The sequence below is a fragment of the Chenopodium album genome, chromosome 4 (assembly GCF_948465745.1).
Source record: "Chenopodium album chromosome 4, dcCheAlbu1.1, whole genome shotgun sequence".
NCBI classification, from domain to species: Eukaryota; Viridiplantae; Streptophyta; class Magnoliopsida; order Caryophyllales; family Amaranthaceae; genus Chenopodium; species Chenopodium album.
The window spans coordinates 75,881,033-75,900,942 of NC_137837.1; the positions used below are offsets into that span (position 1 = coordinate 75,881,033).

The following is a 19,910-nucleotide window of genomic DNA, read 5'->3' on the forward strand; positions in this document are numbered from 1 at the left end:
AGTGACGGCGAAATCAGAGGATGCTAACAGATTTGACAGACTTAAATACCCTGGCTAACGATTGTTCATTAGTATTCTAAATAAATGCATCATACTGAACATGATATTACAGAATTTGATTTCAGCTGTTTTCCTTAATTGTTGGCTATTTAAAAGATTGCTGCCTAGTAGAAACTTGAAATGCATAATAAAGACTTAAAACTGATTTTTCCCTGGGATGCATATAGTGAATTCACACATGCTCGAGACCCTTGGAACCTTGAATAGCCTTAGCAAGGCGCTCATTTCATCCTCTGCATCTCGATGAACTGTATGAATCTTCATTACCCTCAACCTTCCTGCTGTTCTCAAGAAATATTCACCCATAGTCACTTGTCCTTGAGCCCCACAAAAGTCGTAAAGTTTGATAACCTTCAGAGTGCTCGATAGACACTTAGGTGTTAAATATGGGTATGGGTTCCAGTACTCCGTCCAATCATCCTGCAAAATCCATAGTCCATACTACATTCAAGCATATGGAAAATAGACAAATAGTCTGACACGAAACTTGAAGAGAAACGAAACTCACAGAGTAATTGTGCCTGTGCACGGTCAGAGATGTTAGATTTGGAGTATGATCGAGTATATGCAGAACAAAGGACAATGTACCGTCTGCTAGTACTAAACAGGTCAAGTTGTGAAACACTGGCAGCTGGTGAGGGTACACATTTACAAGGGCCTGCTGCAAAGTCGATAATAGATCGTATCAGATTCTAATTCTAACAAAACATAATTAAGTACGCACAAGAACACTAAGACTTACATAAATTGTTGTTATAGACAATACCAATGTCTTCACGCCTGCAATATCCAAGAAAAGCTCAAGCATTCCACAATTTTGTTTGCAAACATTAATCTTAGCTTCAACCAATGAGGAAACATCCTTGATGTCATAGAATGAAACATTATCAGAAAGAGATAGGTATTCGAGATTAGGTGCTTCAATGACTATATCCTGCATTCCTGTTGTTAGCCTGAAATACATGATTTTTAACACCCTCAAAGAAGCTGAATGAATGTTTAGGATCTTCATTCCTGACCAGTTACGAAGTATAAGTTCTCTAAGACGAGGAAAGACTGAATATATATCCAACAGACTATCCTCAAGTATGACCCCCGAAAGGTGGAGGATCTCAAGATTTGGAAGCATAAAATACAGAACACTAACAGGAAGAACATATTTTCCAGTTAGCTTCAAAACCCTGAGTTTCTGACTCACAAACAGCCCTTCAGCGAGCTTAGTCTCTCTGTTGATAGAACAAAGATCGACCTCCAACACATTGCGTCTCAACATAGACCAAATCCATGAATCAACATGATATTCTTCGACTACACCAACATTACTCAAGCGAAAGAGTTTTAGCTCAGGTGCATCATTGAGGACCAAGGCCTTGTACACAAAAGTTATGAAAGATGACTTGTTCGATGAATCTACGTGAGAAAAATCGAGGACAGGGACTTTAGTCCAAACATATCTCCATCTCTTGGACAATACACTGGTTCTAACAGACGCGTATATATGTAGAAAAGAGAGAATAATACAAAGAAGTGTATCTGAGAGTGCACTAATCCTATCTTTCCCTTCAATCTGCACCATAGTTTCTTAGATTCAGACTCATCAAAAATTCTTGAGACAATTATATATAGCCTAGTAACTGAAAAATTGATGATTTAGAATGCTCTTCATTTCCAATAATCCGATTGTTTGACTTCATGATGCAGTGCATCTGCATAAAGTATGCCTAGGAAATAATGTTATCAACTGAAATCTTGAAAGCCCACCTCATTTATGGTAGTTAATCTGCTGCTATACCCAAAAAACGCTTAGTATTCCCCCCCAAAAAATATAGCCCTTATCAGTGGAGATTAGATGTGGCTACATAAGCCCAAGTGATAATGAATGGTTTAATTATCTTTGGTGACTCCCCGGCTCGCGGCCTGCTAGATACAAGTTGTGTAGTGAGTTTTAGAACAACAGCTATTTGTTGCAAGTAAAGAAATATAAGTTCATCTGGATGTGATTGTAATGTAATCGAGAATTGTCAAGATGTGGAGATGAACCATTGTCCTAAAAGACGAGTAAGATTGGCATGGCTTTGTTGATTGTGAGCGCTCACAGTTGACGGATGGAAATCATATGCTTAGATATATATTGAAGTAATTACTGAGTGAACAACTAATTTTCGTTGGTATTTGTTGAGTAATGGTTTCGGTTTTATGGCTTAGCAAGGAAACGAACTTGGTTCAATATCAGATTAAGGGAGCAAATCAAGGAATCAAATTGATTTCCGGAGAAAAGTAAGGTGTCAAATTGTCAATCAAGACAGTAATTGATTTGGAAGGACCAGGTGATCTCGCTAACTTCATCAAGTTAAATACTACCTCCGTTATTAAATGTTATGTGCAACTTTGGAATATTTTATGTTTCACAAATAATACTCTAAAGCTGCACATAACATTTAACGGAAGTAGTATTCCAGTACGTAACTAATGGAGAACAAAAGGATAGATCTGATCCTACAAAAGTACACAAACTCACCAAACAAGGCCTTAATCTATCTCTTCCCATTTCACCACTCTTTTCCACAGCAACCCACCATGATCACTACCCTTACCCTTCCATAACAAATCATATTTTTTAAAAATTTGCTCCAGACAAAACTTAAGGGGCTCAAAGAACAAAACACAAGATATTTCAAAAAATTCTAACCTTATATCCTGATTTCATGATATTCTAGTTGAAATGATACCATCACAATTATCTATCCAAAAAAAAAAAAAAAAACTAAATCTAAAAATATTGATACAATAGTAATTTCAAAAAAACTAAATCAAAGATTAACATCAACATACACGTCTAGAAGAAATGAAACAAGTATTTAAAAACGAAGATAGTACATAACAATCCTGCATTTGCACTTACTCGCAACTCTACATTGCAATTGCAATTGGTTAATATGAATTACCCTGCTTTATGCCTCTCAATAAAATGCACCGAACCAACCCATAATATACAAATACGACAACAACAAATTAATAATACTAAACCCATTTGTTATTGTATAAAAGATATGAGATACATCATAAATATGAAAATTAAATACCTATTTGTCAATTAACTAACTTTATCCAACCTAAAGCTATAGAAGGAAGACAAAAACCTAACCAAACATGAATTCAAACAGCCTAAAATCAACACAATTATTTGCGTTAGTTACTCACTTACATAAAAATTTAAAATAATATCCTATCTATTTAAATAATTAAAAACATTGTCATTTAAGTATACTGTACTTTGTAATACTGGTATAATGAATGAAACATTTAAGCGTGTTTACCTCATGCATGTTTGAAATGTCTATATATATACGTAGTTTTTCAAGTATCTGAAGAACGTTGTACCGAACACACAGTTCGGTGGATAAACTACAAAATGGCAGGCTGGCAATGACACTAATTCCACGAACTACACTTTCAAAGTCTCAATCAATTGACTCAGTCAATATTGCCTCATTTCACCCAATTTGGTAACCCGTGATCATTATATAAATAGTTCTCCTCTCTAGCTTACTGAAAATCTAGCTAAACTTCTTAAGTTTTTAAATTCATGTCGATGGCAACCGAGAAGCGTATAAGAAGCTCACATGAGATGATCAAGTTCTGTCATTCTTCTACTACTGGAATTGCAGCGGCAACATCAGTCACAATCATGATTCTTTTGCTTTTACTTCATATAGCTTCGGCAAATCCCTCAGGTTAGAATCATCACAATCTTCTTGTATTCTATTAATCGAGTTTTGCACAGCAGGAACACCCATATGGCCATGCTGGTTTACATCCCTATCTAAGAATGTCTCGAGTACATACTATGCTAACATATACTCCGTACTGAATACCACTGTCTCTATTACTTCTGAACAGATGAATTACAGCAGCCTCGATTTTCTGTAGGCCGACATCTTCTTCAAGCTACAAAAGGTAAACCTCATCAGCATACTCATGAACCTGTCTTTTTCACTTGTTACTAGTATTTGCATAATTGAAATTGAAAGTAAAATACAGAATTACAGAGTGATCCAATTAGGACAAACAAAACGGAACGGGTTAAGTATTGATTTTTCCAAATTCAGCAAAACTATTCTTACTAATACTAGAAAAAGTCATACCCGTACTAGAAGCATTAAAAAATATTGACTTCATCTTTTGCGGCTATTGCCAGCTCTTGTCCAGTGTACCACTTGACTAAGAATCCTACACTCTTCGTCATAAACAGTCGGTTGACTTTAATTCATTTGTAAAATCTGTTGATCATTAATCAAGAAAAACCTACAAACAATGCCAAAACTCAAAATGACACCAAAAATTAACCTTGATATTTGTTTCAGATTGCCCACTAGATGTTCAGCACTTGAACTACACGATCATAATAAGCAGATGCAAAGGACCCAGATATCCAGCCAACATATGTTGCGGGGCTTTCAAGGAATTGGCATGCCCTTACGCTCCAACCCTAAACGACGTAACCAACAATTGTGCAACCACCTTATTCAGTTACATCAATCTCTATGGCAAATACCCACCTGGCCTTTTTGCCAACATTTGCCGTGACAGTAAGCGTGGCCTTGAGTGCACTGATGCTCAGATGTCCATGTCCAAGCCCAAGTCCTCTTGCCACACTGCCACAATAAGTATCTTCTTTCTTTCAATTTTCTACTGGATGCTTCTATGATTTCTTGGTTTTTTTTTCCTTTGACTTTGTAATTAATTTTCTTCTAATCTATAGCCTTGATATGTAATATTATGTATACTAATACAGTAACCAATTGGCAAAGATCAAAGTATAAATAGTACAAGTTATACCATGTGCCCTATATGGTACAACCAAGGCTATTCTTGCTTATTTACACATTTGGGAATCTCCAACTTGAGTAACTGAGCCAAGAAATAACAATTAATGATGTAGTTCTTATTGTACATGAACTGCATGCACGCCAAACAGCTACAAAATTCAATGTCTTGATCCTGACTGTTGCTCAAGTTATTTAAACTAAAATTCAGGCGAATTTGGGAGCTTGGGTGGATTGTTACGCAATACATGAGAGTATTAGCTAGCACAAGCTCAACTCACAGAATTCAGTGCATACAAAGTCTTGAATGAACGAAAATATAAGCCAGTCCAACTTTTCAAGTTTTGAGCAAACACAAGTTCGCAGCAAATAATCTCATTATGAAAATCAACATAACTAAAGCTTTAGAAACTTCACACCTAAGAAGAGTTCAAATAAGCATAAATGCAACAAACAATGAAATCCTAATGTTCCTTCAGTTTGGGCTTTACATATATTCTATGAAATCTGAAATGCACCAGCTTTGAGAAGGTGATCAAAAATAGCTTTGGTGCAGCCACGAGTCACGACTCCTCAAATGACTCCCATCAATATCTAATTTGTCCTAGCTAATCCCAAGTGATATCACTTGACTAAGAGTCCTATACTCTTAAATAGCTATTACATCAAAAAGTTTGATGCAGTAGCTATTGCTGGAAAATATAGATGCAAAACAGCTGCTACTTTGACACACAAACTCTTGCCCAACTCACTTTAATTGCGCCAAGCAGCCACACAAATCCATAGTTCAAAGTTCACACCACCAAGTCCACCATAAACTCATTCCATAAAACCCCTCAACTCTACTATTACCTAATAAATTCCCTAGTTTCGAAGCATGCCCTCGAGTAAGATTACTGTCCAAAATTTTGCTCAAAAGTCAAAACTTTACAAACCTAAACTGAATGTCCACTCTATATTGAAAAAACTATTAATTGTAAATTCACAAATGTTTTTGGAAGATAATCTCCTAGTGCGTGCCAAGCAACAAAGTGTTGTAAATGAGATTGAAAGTTTGATTTCTACTAAAACTACAAGTTCAATGTATTTAATTGCTTTGGGTTAGAGCTTCCTTGTAAGTTTATTTCCACTTAAATTCCCTTTGACTCCTTACAAGCATTACAATCTCCATTCTAGATATGAATGTAGGAATATTCTATGGAGTACTCACATTCTAGAAGAGGATCCCATACAATCTCTTCATTGCATATTATTTGACCACTTAACTAACTTTTTTCTAACTCACATTATTTTTCTTGTTATATTATCAATATATTATTATTTGTTCATTCAAAATATCAATGCACTATTACTTATCAGTTTTGAATACCAAAGCATTAACTAACTTTTTCCTAAAATGCATTCATACCTAAGAAAATACTTTTCCAACGATTAAATATAAAATTTTAAAAATAAAAAAATAAAAAAAAATCTTAAATTTCTACTTGAGAATAGAGTTTGATGTAATAGCTATTTTGTAAATTTACTAAAGTAGACTTTGAAACTTTTTTTGCTAAAGATAGGTGCAAGCAAGAGCTAGACAGCAAAAGTAAGGTCAAAGACAAATTTTCAAAACATGTTAGTCGATGTATAAGTAGTTAAAACTAACAAGTAATAATACATTGATATTTTAAACAAATAAATGATAATGTATCAATATTCTATACATCACAAATGATATGAAATGAGAAAAGTTAGTTAAGTGGTCAAATAATATAAATAGAATAAAGAGGTGTACTTTTAGTTTCAAATTCTTTGCTAATAGGAAGTTTAGCAAGACGTGTTTGTTAGGTATTTGTTTGATTTGACTAATATAAAAGATTGGGAAAAAAAAAATCAATTAGTAGAATTTCATAGGAAGTGAGAGAATCCAAAGTTGTTTGGTTGGAGAAACATAGGAGGTTCTACTTTCCATAAAAAGAAAGATGTTGCTTAACTAGGTCTCCCTAGGTAAGTAAAACTTTCCATAGAAAATCTTTCTTCCAATTATCAAACAAACAACAGTTCATGCTTCCTATAAAATTAAAGTACATGGGAGATACAATTTCCAAGGCATCTTAGGAATTATATATTTTATATTTAACCAAAGAAGTACTTAAACCCACCCTAGGAACACACTTACAGTAGATGGAGCAGCAGCAAGAGGGATCGCATTTTGATTCAATTGGTAGTGTTTGTGGTCGAGACCACACCCAATGGATTCAACAAGCTCCTCATGCTATGATAGTAGAATGTATAAAAAAAATGAATGGAGTATATAACTAAGAAAAGAGCCATAGAAAACAGGGTGCTAGAACAACAAACAAAAAACCTTAAATGAAAAGAAGTTTACCATTGCGATCAACGTCAGCTAGTTTTGAAAATCACAGGCTAAAGGTAACCACATCAACACGCACCAAAACCTTCATATCACATTATAATTGGTGGAGTGATGGATTGATTCTCCAGAAGCTGACACAATAATCCAAGGACTGTTCAGTTAAATTGTCCATCAAAAACAGAACTAAAAGCAAAACTTTCAAGTGCCAAAATAATCAAAAAGTTGTCATCGTTAGTGTCACAATGCAAAAAAAAAAAAAAAAAAAAAAAAAAAAAAAAAAAGAAAAAAAAAAAAAAAACAGAAGTGTAGATGCAAAAAATATAAACAACAGCAATTGTAAGGGAAAATAGTGGAATCACCAAATCAGGGTTTTTAATTGGGTGAAAATATATAGGTTCGTCTCAAAATCATGTTAGCTATTCTAATTGGACAAAGATTTTAAAGTTCTAAGTACTTGTTCTTAAAAACCAAATATTAATTGCACAGATGCCCAGTCGATATTCAGAAATACTCAGATACTACACAATTATAACAAAATAAATGCAAACGACCCACATAACCTCTCAACCTATACAGTGAAGTTTTCAAGGATTTGGCATGTCCTTACATCAGAGACTTGAACACTATACCAGAATTTGTGCAAACATCATGTTTAGCTACATCAACTTCTGCAGTAACTACTTGGCTATCCTGTATGCCAACACTTGATGCGACATCTAGTGAGTTCTCTACACTTGGCATGCCATTTGTAATCAAAATTTACTCTTAATTTAACTATCATGACATGTAAAACCTAACATTGGGTAATACTCTTTTTTTTTTTTACAAAATCGACTCTGTTGATGTTGACACAAGGTTCAGCTTGGTGATAAGGACTGTAAACATTCTTTTATAAAGAAATAATTCCAAGAGTAACAGTTTGAAGGCCTGCTTTTATCGTACATGAGCTGTACAAAGATAAACCAGTGAATATCCCACATGAAACACAGATGTAGCTATCTCTAAGGAAAAAAGCAGTACATGCTAATCTCATATACTGGGGTAGAAGTATTGCAAGTTCCCAACACCAAGAATTAGTTTGCAAACACAAGTTTTCAGATTTGAGAAGCATTTAGAGTAGATAAAACTAACCAAGTAACATATTACATCAAACATTCAAATCTGTGTGTCTTCCCTGACTCCCTCCAAAACCAGGTACTGAAGCGCTATAGAGTATCTAGCACTCCTTTTTCCTATGCTCCTTCCTTGCGTTTGCACACTATGTTTAAGAAGAAATGAGCCACATCCATCACCTTCACCTTTGACCAAAAACAAGAATTATTATATCAAACTCATTGACTGCATCTCTCTCTCGGCCTAAAATTCAATGAACCCACCTACCTTGGATTGTGAAAATAGACGAAATCCATCTTTTGTAGATGAATTGTCTAGGAAAGTCTCCGTGATACGTATCAGAGAGCAAAAGCTGGCAAGCTGTTGTTTTACTGGTGACAGAATTCCAATAACAGAGGGACTAATGTCATATAGGTGGTAAATCAGTACTTGCAAAGTTGCAAAGGCAAGCAAAAGAAGCAAAGGAATTTGCAATTAAGCTTATTTAGTTGTAAAAGGGCTCTAACTCACCTGGCATGGATGATTGCACTATGACAAAGGGCTAAAACTCGAACCATGGCTAAGTCCCTTCCACGAGGATTATTATACTTCATTTGACACTTGCTTTATCCAGTATAAAGGAAAATTAGTGAAATTCATTATTAACATGTAATTCATCAGGCAGCCAAAGTTAAAGCATCATATGGCCATTCTTTTTTAAAATGTGTAATCAAATGAAAGATGCAAGCTCTGACTTTCAGCAAGAGTAAATTAAGTTCGAGAAAGAGGGAGGGATTATACCTTTCAAGAAAGAAGTCACCAAAATCATCAATAATAACAGCAAGGGGCAAAGGATGAAGAAGATGGAAGGCAGCAAAAAATTTCTTGATGCCTTCATCATCATACTCATCCATATACCTGGGAACAGGGAACCGCAAAAGCCAGACATTAAAAATTAAAAAAAAAAATCATGGATTAAGAAATGCAAGTCAACCAAAGCAAAACTATCATTAGTATTGAAGCAGTAGTAACTAACTTGATATGAATTCGCTGAAAGATGTGTGAAGAAGCATCAACTCCCTGTAATTGGATAGACACTTTTACTACTCCGTAATCAATTATATAACTCAGCAAGTCAGCATGTGCAGGAGAACAGGGGTTTGAGGAGAGGAGAAGAGACCTGAGAGAGGAAAGGAGGTTTGGTTTCAAAACGGCGACGATTGCAGATAAAGACAATGTATCCCTGTGACGTGGACTGACAGTGAGCTGCCATGTTCAAAGCGAACTGAAATAGAAGTGATGTCTTCCCACTGAAAAGAAACATTGAACATAAATTTCTAAACATTTGTTGAGTTCTAGACACATAATTAGGAACTTGCATTAGTTAAGACTAAGAGTGTGAGTACCAGGATGGAGGGCCAATGAGCAGCGTAATTGGATCAGATGTAAAGCAACAGCCTCCTTGAGGTTGTACAGCAACAGTGGTAACAGAGTTGGTGCTACTGCCATCAAAGAATCGCTCCACCATTGTTCTTTCACAAAATCAACTTGCAGTAGCACACTCCACTTACTGAGGAATCTTCACTCTCTTTTTCTTGTCTATTGTCTTTCAGTAAGACTAACACTGCATTCTACACTTGACCAAAAATAAGATTAATAGTAAGTTCAAGTCGGCCTATGAGCCAAAGAATGAAAAAACGCACTGTAGCCAAATTGATGCTAAACTTGATCATCCACCTATATGTCCCAAAACATGAGATAATACATCACGACCCATATATATTGCTAATCTTGGTGATCAACCAATGAGCCAACCAATAGTAAACATGCAGCACTGTTTGATTCATGCCATACACTAAAAAACAAAAGTGATCAGAAATTTCAACATCTGCCAAGAAAAGAAAAAAGATCGTACGAGTAATCATTAATTTCTATATATCTATCTCTCTTATTACTAATCAACAACAAAATAAGTAAATCCTATGCCAAAAGGCCTTGCTTCTAATTCAAAGATACTCTTAACAGATCACTTAAGATAATTCACTATCTTACCAATAAGTTCAAAGAAAATCAATAATCTATTGCATCCTCACTCCAAACTGACTCATTCTTGTAATTTCCATAGAATTGAAAACAATACACAAGTAAGCATTCACGTCCAAAATGACATTAAACTTTCAAAATAGTCTCAAATCAAGGATGGTCCAAAATTTACTCCTAAATCCAGTAGATAAAACTTGAGGGGTATCCAGAGACCAGAGTTCTAGACCATTGATCATATACAATCAAATAAGGAATAGAATATTTTTAAGAACAACATATGCATTCTTTTTAGAAAAAGAACCAACTTTAGCAATCACACTAACGGTGTGTTTGGATTGAAGGAAATGGAGGGAAAGGAAGGGAAGAGAAATGGAAAGATGGAGTATCTTTCATTTGGATAGAAAATGAGGAAGGGAGGGAATTGAAGGGGAGGGAAATGGAAGGATTAAATTGTAGGAAATTGGTCCCTCCAACAATGGAGAGATTTGAAAGGAAAACTCATCCTTTTTCTCTCCCCTCCCTTTCCCTCCCCTCCTCTTCTCCTCCCTTCCCTTCTTTTCCTTCCCTTTTCTTTATCCAAACAATCTGTAAAGGAATTTCAAGAGATTAGATCAAATTGAAAAAGAAGAGAACAACAAAACATTTATTGCACTTCATCAAAATATATATAAAAGGGATATCTACAAGGGACTGGTAATAATGGATTTGCAAAGTGACTAAGTAGACTCGTGGACAGCTACGCTAACCATTGATGATCTTGTTAATAGACTAACCCACAGAACATTTTAATAAAAAAAAAAGGTCAAAATGAATTTGTAATGTTCTTCCTATCCAAACAAAGTGTTAATGAATTTGGACAAAAACAGAACAGAACAGAACATATATTCATTCTCAGTAAAGCACAGGTAATTACTTGTTGCTAAAATTTGTAGCACCGTACATTGATTTTATGGGAGCAAATAATAGCATTCTTGCTGCTTCCACTATGATCTTCTTCTTCAACGTTTCACCATTAAGCCATTAATTTCATTTAGCGAAAACTCGCTTTTCTTTAATTTTTTACTCACTATATTAGCACTTGCGATAGTGAAACTCTTATGTTTGCTAGATTGTTTAAAATAGATAAGTAATTCAAAAATGTATTCATCTCAATCTCCAAAAACCCTATTTTCCTATAACCCTCCCTTGCTAAAAGCATTCACATACAATTCCTCTCGCTTAAGAATATCAACAAAATTGCTCGTTATAACATTTCATAATTTCAGTAATTATAATCAAAGTTCAATTAATTCACCTTAGAAGAACCCTTAATTGACTGTACTGACGATTAATTTAACAATAAACCCTAGACTATGAAATTAATTGATATTCGACGAATAAAAATAAAACAAAAAATAAAAAAACTTCCTACCTCAGAATCTGCTCCAATGGAGGAGGGAAAGCTCAGAAGTAGCTTTAATGGAGTATTAGAGTAAGCTTCAATGGAGGTGGGAGAGGGGAAAGGGAAGAGTGTGCCGTGCAGCGTGAAAAGTGAACGCTCCAAAAAAAAAAAAAAAGGAAAAATAAAGAGGAATATAACTGACACGTGGTATGTACAGGTGTCAAAACACTGACTTGAATTTACCCGAATTTGAGTCGGAGCTGAATTTCGTTTGACCCGTAAACTGTGGATCCAAACCCTTTATCTAACCCACATTTTAATAATAAAGGTCTACACGTCTAGTTGTTTAGTTGATCATTAAAATGTGGGTTAGATAAAAGGGTTTATGGGTCAATGAATGAGTCAGTTTACAGGTCAAAACAATACACAAGTATATATTCACATCCTAAATGAAAGTAAACTTTCAAAATATGGTGTATAAAACTAATGTAAATGGAATTTGTGGGAGGGTACTCTTACGAATTTAACAGGTGCATATGAAAAATTATCTAGAGTAGCGTAGTCTTATGAATTTTACAGGTGCAATAAATTCGCAATTGATTAGAAATTAGTGGGAAAAAAATGTATTTTACGCTTCTCCACTAGCACCTTGCAGCCTTGCTCTCATTCATTAATGTCGTAAGGTTTTTTGTAAACTAAGGGTATGTTCTCATCAGATTATTTTCAGTTCATTTCAGCTCTAGTAAGTTCAAATTGCTAATCAAGTAATCAAAATTGAAAATACAATAAAATATTTATCCAAACTACCTTGAGTAGTTAATAGTTTAGTCCACTGCCACTAATTTGCTCAACACTTTTCTAGAGATCAGCTAACAACATACAACAGATATGAAGTAATAAACAATGAGCTATTGAGCTCCAAGCCTCCAACACAATAATCAACTAATTTTAATAATAACACTCCCTTCATTTATAAAACCATAATCTCTACATAATCCAATATACATAACAGTACACCAACTCCATATTACAAATTCCCAGTACTACACTACTAATATCATACTATGTCACTTTGGGCCAAGCTAAGGTCATTGACTCATAGCGAGCTATGTCACAGACCGGTGTTGCCGACATGCTTTACCTCAATGAACTGGATGTTCCAATTCAAGCGATTTTACAGTGCTTGCATACTTTCTTAAACAAAAGCCAAATCTTTCTAAGCTAAGAAATTTAAGTCAAGACCTTAAAGAAGATTGATCATAATCTTCACTCAACAATTATGGGGTTATCACTTGTGCCGTCATTTCCTAGTAAAATAGAAGGAAAGTCACCTCGAAGAACTTGAACCTTGAGCTTCAAAGCCTCACCACTAAGTTCAATGAGTTCAAAAATACAAACATCTCCAACCTTGAGATTGTTGTCAACAGCAAATTCTTTCCACGAGCTAAAATCAAATCTTTTATGGGTTGGATGACTGCCGAAATAAGTTGTTTTCCAACACTTTTTGCCACGAGTGAGGGTAACTGTGGCTGTTTTATGGGGAAGTATATGAGCACTTTCTGCAGGAATTGTCTGAAGTCATGAATCAATCAGAAATTATAGTCAGTGTGTCATCCTTTGTAAGGGTTGCACACAATGTATGCAAGCTAACTATGCCTACGCTGTTTGACAACAAGAGATTTCATTTAGACTCGAGAGGGAAAGCCCACAAAGAAGAACTGATGTAATTTTTAGAGCTTTAAGGCCTTTAACAATGTGTTTTGTGTATCATCAACGCTACCTCACAAAGACACTGATAGCCAAAAACATAAAAAGTTCATTTATGCACCAAATTTCTATGAGCTATCTGATGAATGAATCAAACCATCATCATGAAGATAACAATGAAACAACAAATCGCTATATTTCTCTTTAAATCCACAATTCCATACACTAATGAAACATAAGAGAGTAAGAAGAAAATCCTACCAATTGATATGGACTACTGACGTGTGATTTGTAAAGAGTTACATGAAACATGGGATATCCCGAAAGTGGCTCAATTTCTTCATCCTCTTCGGTATCTATAGATACAGGATCAAGTTGCTGTTCCTCCTCGTTCATATCTCTTCATAATACAAAAGGTTCCATACGTATCAAGAATCAAAACATTCATATAAGAGATACCTATTATATCAGAGCAATACTAAACATTAGCAGAGTAGCTGCTGGACTACTTCAGTAAAAGAGATCACTTCTTACTCAAGGAAAGATTAACAGATTAAAAAAGCAAAGTTGTGTAAAGTCACTAGTTTGCACTATGTAGTATTGAAATGAAGCAAACAAATCACAAACCCCTCTTTCTTCCTACCTGTAGTTCAAGACACTCTTAAATCTAGACTCTCTAGAGTCAAGCTCCCTCGAATGAACAATCAATTTGACCCATTCTGACAAATTACACATTAAGTCGAGCTTGGGAAAATGATCATCAATTTAGTCAATTTTACGGTAATAGATTAACTAGAATAGAAATCAAGCAATCTTCTAAGTCTGAATGTGACCAATTCAAGAGTTAGAGCGAAGGGGTGCAAATAAGATAAAACACGTACTCAAATCAACAATTCGAACTACAACATGAAATCTAGTATAAGATTAAAACTATGCTTAATGTGAGTCCATAATTAAAAAGCATTTCAAATCAATTATCATAGCTAACTTGCAAGAAAAGATCGTTCACAATTAGAGTAACCAATTTATCATCCAATCGCGCATACTATATTACAACTTGCTCTTCACATAAACCATCACAGTATGTGTCACTAACTTGCAAGAAAAGATCAATTTCAATTGGAGTAAACAATTCATCATTCAATATTATTTGATTGCCCACTACTATTGCAACTTGCTCTTTCTTTCCACACTTGTAATAGCCAAAGACAGTATCAAAGATCAATACTTGTCTTTGAAGCAAGTAGAATAGCTAAATATTTATTAATTTATCACAATTAGCAAAACCAAATTACAAATTACAACAAATTGATCTAATATCACTTTCAAAAAGGGAAATATTCTACATTATTACCACTCTCAACTCAAACCCCTTTTAGGAATTATTGTTTTTTACTTTACAAAAATTCTCATTTGTCTGTGCAATTAAACAAAATTCTCTCTAATTTAACCATAAACAACAAGATTGAACAAAAATTGCATAAATGTAACAAAGATACAATCAAATTTGGATTGACAATAATTGAATATTAAAAAGTAAAAAGAAAATTGAACTAACCCTTGAATAGGAGGAAGAAGAATCAAGAAGAGGGGTTGTATGCTAACGCCGACGGAAGACGGCCGGTGATCGGAGGTTGAGTCCGGTGAGAAGAAGGGAATGTTTTGAAGTTTGAACTCCGTATTTGTTGAATTAAATTCCTTGGTGTCTAATTACGTTATGATATTGACGTTTCATGACTTTGATGGATTGTCAATTTTACTTCGTAGTCCGCATTTGAGTTGAACTGATTGGATGTGAGCTGAACTGAACTGATTTGAGTTGAACTGAACTGATTTGAGTTGAACTGAACTGAACTGAACTGAACTGATTGAAGCTGAACTGAACTGAATTGAACTGATTGAAGCTGAACTGAACTGTAATGAACTGAAATTAAGTAAATTTTCGGCTACACAGCTACACTTACCAAAATAGAGGACTACAATTACAAAGTTTACAATTTTCGGTTAAGTCTGAGACTCAAATTTGAGTATTGAATACAAAATGAGTTGTTTTTTTTATCTTTAATAATGGTGATATAACCCACTTCTCAATTTAGAGTCTGTTTAGGGAAAAAATTCTGATCACATTCTCTCTCTAAGTTTTCTCTCTCTAAGTTTTCTCTCTAAGTTTTCTCCTAACCCTACTTTAGTCATTAGGGATTTACTTCACACCCCGGGGTGTGGAGTCCCTGGGAACTAGTTTAGGGAAGGGATTAAGCTCTTCTTTCTTTCTTCTTTCTGCCTTAGTTTTTTCTTTCCTTAATTTTACCTAGATTCTAAGCATGGAGGATCCTAACCCAGATGATCCAGATTTACATATGGATGATGTTAATCCTACCATGGAGGGATCTTTCTCCCAAGCTGATCCGATCGTTTTGGTTAATCCTACACAAGACCCTAATCCTAACCCTACACAGGTTTCTGGCTAATTTCATAAAGAGGATACTCGCGTCCCCAAACCTTTATCCTTCAAGGAAGCAGTAGCAGGATCTAGTCAATGGTTTAACCAGGCTAAAAGTATCACAGGTATGTCTTTGGAATGGGATGATTTGGAGATTGATCCTCCAAATTCAGATCTTGCTATAACCTTTCCTAAGGATACTCTGGCTAAACTAAGATCTCCTTGGAAGCTCTCATTAGTGGGTAAATTCTTAGGCATTAACATAAGGCCAACCTTCATGGATGCTAGGGCTAGAATAATGTGGAAAATTAAGGGTGGATTGGAAACCATTGATATGGGAGGGAACGTTTATCTCTTCAGGTTTTCCTCCCAGGATGACTATGACAGAGCACTATACGGAGGGCCTTGGTTTATCTATAATCACTACCTAGTTCTATCAAAGTGAAAGCCCAATTTCAGACCTAACTTATCTAGCTTTGATAATATGGTGGTCTGGATCCGTTTTCTAGAATTACCTGTAGAGTATTATGATAAGGAGGCCTTATTTTTAATTGCAAAACGAGTCGGTAATCCGATCAAAGTCGATTATGCCACTGATAAGCTAACAAGAGGTCGTTACGCCAGGGTTTGCATCGAAATCAAAATGCAACAACCTTTAACGACGAGTCTATGGGTAGGTGGTGCATGGCAGAATGTGCAATTTGAAAATACACTACAAGAAAAATCACTTTTCGTAGTGATTATTTCGTAGCGATTGTTCAATCGCTACAATATGTAAGTATGTTTGTGAAATAATTAAGGATGTCGTATCATTTTTACAATCGCCATGGTTTTCCCATATAAAATCGATACGGAAAGCATAATAATACATATCCACACTATTTTTACACATTTATATAATTTTGAGAAATTGTATCATTTACAATCGCCACTAAATCCTAAAAATCGATACGAAAAGCCTTTTCAACACTAGATATATAAATATTTTTTGACTAAGAATACATAAAATATGTCATAGCTTATTGGTAAAACATTTAATATAAGAGTATGAGGTTGCATGTTCGAATCTTGTAAAGATCATACGCATGTTTTTTTTTTTTTTTTTTGAAGAAAATGAGTTTAAAATTTATAGCGATTGTAATCGCTACAATAATCACCACGATTGGATGTAGTTTTTCGTATCGATTATTGAGGCCAACCCCAGCGATATTGAAAACCACTACTAAAGGCTAAGGCAACGGGGGATATTGTATCGAATGACCATTCGTTAGGAAAGCTTTTTGTTACAATTACAATCGATACTAAAGGTTCAAATAATCGCTACGAAAAGGTTATTTTCTTGTAGTGATATTCATCTTCTTTGTTTCACGTGCGGTAAGATTGGCCACGTGCAAGAAAATTGCGAAAAGTTTGATAAAGGTAAAGGAAAAGTCCAAGACACAGATCAACCTTTTGATCAGTCAACAACTACTTCTTCTATTTTGATCAAAGGTACAAAAGGTACCACGACCGAGTTGGGTGGACCCAGTACCAAGACTGATGATTCCAATTTATCCATTTTGGGTAATAAAAAGCAACTTGTTGATTCCTGTTTGGGCCAGGCAAAGTCTTTGGGCACTAATTCTTATGGGCCATGGACCACAGTTATTAATTCAAGAAGTAACAAATATTCGAAACAAGGAAACAGAGTTTTGGATAAAGTAGCAGTGGGCCAGGTGAAATCGAAGCATAACAGTGATAAAAATAGCCCTACAGTTAATACGAATAAACAGGCATTTGGGTCCATTAAAAAAAGGCAAAATTCTTCTTCTAGCGTATCATGGAATTTACTTGACAGAGAAACATCGGGGGATATTATGATAAATGAAGGAAATACTCAATCTGGAAAGAATTCACTCATTAATGAGGGAAATTTAAACTCTACAGATATAGCCCCACATGAATTTATATCTCTAACTGCTAATGTTAAAGGGAAACTGCCCAATTGTATTCCTCAAGGGGGGAGCTGCCAAGTGGCTTTAAACATAGAAGAAAATATTGCTAAAAATCTCAACAGCAATGATGATACACCCTCTGCATGCTTTTTAAACTCTCCAAATTCTTCATCTTTTGCACACTCTGCTTCGATTAAATCACCTATTAATTTCACTACCACTGTATCCCCCACTCCTCTTCACAACTCAACCACCCAATAAATAGGCAGCATTAAAAATACCACCATTTCCGATGAAGCCTTCACCTCAAAAACCCCCCAACCCAAATCAAAAAACCTCTCCTCTTCCATTGATAACGTACCAAAGAAAAACAAACACTCAGAGCTGCAACCCCTCGAATACCAGCCAAATGAAGGAAAAACTCCTTCTATCCCCCCACCAGAGAATCAGTTCTGGAAAGAGTACAGATTGCCTCAATGCACCCTAAATTTGTTTCCAACAGCAGCAGAGATGTCGATATGCAAAGCAATGAAAAGCCCGGAGCCGATACAGGAGACAGATTCAACAATGAGAATTCTGGATGCGCTCAGAAGGAAAGAGGAGTCCCTACCCCCTTATGCGAGAATGCAACTCTCTCTTCAGGCTCAAAATCCGACCATGCAGCGAGGATTCGTCAGTCCAATCGGAGGCATTCCGGTCATGCCCTTGCAGTTAGGCACGGAAGGACAAAATATAGCGGAGCTAGGCCGCCATATGGCCATGTACCAGACCGAAAAGGGAGTAGTGGGAGTGCAAGTTCAAATCTGGTATATCCACGATCCACAGAAGACCTTACAGATCAGAACCTATCTAAATCCGTTCTCAATGACGGAAGTAGTGAGGCAGAATATGTGGGAACACTGGAAGGACTGGGCAGAATTCTTCCGCAAGCCGAACGCTCATCCCTTTGAGCCTCTACAAAGATCCTCTATCGTCCCAATTTCGAGCCTTGATATGAAGATTGCACTTTGAAACGTTCGTGGAGAAAGTAAGAATGATTTCTTACCTCATGCATGGCAAATTGTGCAACAACACAAGCCATCCATTTTTATTCTCCTGGAAACCAAGAGCGAAGTAACTCGAGCCACTGATGTTCAGCATCAACTCGGTTTCATTGACTCGAAAGTTGTCCTTCCTAATGGGAAAAAGGGAGGAATTTGGGTTTTTTGGAAAGCTAATGTTGACTTAATCCTGTTTAAGGAGATGGATAATTACATCCACACCCTTTTCAAGTTTCATAACAGGGGAACTGAGTTCCTTCTCACTGGGATGCATGCTCCTAGCGTTCCGCAAGCTAGACATGCGATGTGGTAAGACATGCAAGCTAACCTTCCTCCGTCTAACACACCCTGGATGCTGCTAGGAGACTTGAATGAAGTTACAAATCAGGAGGAGAAGCGAGGAGGAAGGAAGTTCAGAACAGGGCAATGTGCTAATTTGGTCAACTTTATGGATAAAGCCGGTTTGGTAGACGTGGGCTTAAATGGGAATCCTTACACCTGGACCAACCTGCGACATGGTGTGCGAGAGATTAAAGAGAGGTTGGATAGAGTTGTCACTAATGCAGCCTTCCTAGCTGATTTCCCTCAAATTAAGGTAACTCATCTACCTCGAACGCATTCTAATCATTGTCCACTTTTGGTAACTTTAGAGGATGAACCCTCTAAAGGTCCTTTCCCTTTTAGATGCAAGGAAGTTTGGATCCAACATGATTCTTTTAGTTCTTTATCCAAGCAGCAATGGGCCCCCAATGATTGTCTTATTCCTTTTATGGAAGGAAGAGATAATTTTTTGAAAAATATAAAAGATTAGAACCATAACATATTTGGATCTATTGCTATTAAAAAGAAAAATATCTTAGCTAGGTTGGATGGTATTCAAATTTATCTTTCTAAAAACTATTCAACCTATTTAAATATTTTGGAAAAGGATCTTATTCATGAGCTTAATCAGATTTATAAGATGGAGAGGGTAATTTGGGCTCAAAAAGTTGGTATTAATTTGAGGAAATATGGAGACTACAACACCA

General features: G+C 35.7%; 5 protein-coding genes across 10 annotated transcripts; 2 read left to right on the top strand and 3 right to left on the bottom strand.

Moving 5' to 3' along the window:
* Positions 1–195: 195 nt before the first annotated feature.
* LOC145628193 (F-box/FBD/LRR-repeat protein At5g53840-like) lies at positions 196–1,636 on the bottom strand. The gene is made up of 3 exons (XM_081680503.1): positions 803–1,636; positions 569–718; positions 196–480 (listed from the first exon to the last, which is right to left on the bottom strand). The coding sequence occupies exons 1-3, from the start codon at positions 1,634–1,636 to the stop codon at positions 196–198; spliced, it is 1,269 nt and encodes a 422-aa protein (XP_081536629.1).
* Positions 1,637–3,646: 2,010 nt separating this feature from the next.
* LOC145629362 (GPI-anchored protein LLG2-like) lies at positions 3,647–7,548 on the top strand. The gene is made up of 3 exons (XM_081681945.1): positions 3,647–3,794; positions 3,961–4,017; positions 4,425–7,548. The coding sequence occupies exons 1-3, from the start codon at positions 3,647–3,649 to the stop codon at positions 4,766–4,768; spliced, it is 549 nt and encodes a 182-aa protein (XP_081538071.1). The 3' UTR covers positions 4,769–7,548.
* Positions 3,792–11,910, bottom strand: LOC145629361 (uncharacterized). Of its 5 annotated transcripts, none has more exons than XM_081681943.1 (11): positions 11,792–11,910; positions 9,744–9,968; positions 9,518–9,647; positions 9,374–9,417; positions 9,139–9,255; positions 8,869–8,961; positions 8,626–8,729; positions 8,377–8,543; positions 7,258–7,376; positions 7,048–7,143; positions 3,792–4,008 (listed from the first exon to the last, which is right to left on the bottom strand). In XM_081681943.1, exons 2-8 carry the CDS (start codon positions 9,863–9,865, stop codon positions 8,401–8,403), a joined length of 753 nt encoding a protein of 250 aa, XP_081538069.1. In that variant the 5' UTR covers positions 9,866–9,968; positions 11,792–11,910; the 3' UTR covers positions 3,792–4,008; positions 7,048–7,143; positions 7,258–7,376; positions 8,377–8,400. The 5 variants fall into 5 exon arrangements, with proteins under 5 accessions (XP_081538069.1, XP_081538068.1, XP_081538067.1 ...); XM_081681941.1 differs by lacking the exon at positions 3,792–4,008 and adding an exon at positions 4,585–4,715; XM_081681942.1 differs by lacking the exon at positions 7,048–7,143.
* Positions 11,911–12,704: 794 nt separating this feature from the next.
* LOC145627312 (B3 domain-containing protein Os06g0112300-like) lies at positions 12,705–15,196 on the bottom strand. 2 transcript variants are annotated; one of them, XM_081679705.1, is made up of 3 exons: positions 15,027–15,196; positions 13,730–13,868; positions 12,705–13,333 (listed from the first exon to the last, which is right to left on the bottom strand). In XM_081679705.1, exons 2-3 carry the CDS (start codon positions 13,862–13,864, stop codon positions 13,028–13,030), a joined length of 441 nt encoding a protein of 146 aa, XP_081535831.1. In that variant the 5' UTR covers positions 13,865–13,868; positions 15,027–15,196; the 3' UTR covers positions 12,705–13,027. The 2 variants fall into 2 exon arrangements, with proteins under 2 accessions (XP_081535831.1, XP_081535832.1); XM_081679706.1 differs by having other exon boundaries at positions 13,730–13,927.
* A 4,002-nt stretch (positions 15,197–19,198) lies between these two features.
* Positions 19,199–19,693, top strand: LOC145628194 (uncharacterized). The gene has a single exon (XM_081680504.1). The coding sequence runs from the start codon at positions 19,199–19,201 to the stop codon at positions 19,691–19,693; it is 495 nt and encodes a 164-aa protein (XP_081536630.1).
* Positions 19,694–19,910: the final 217 nt, after the last annotated feature.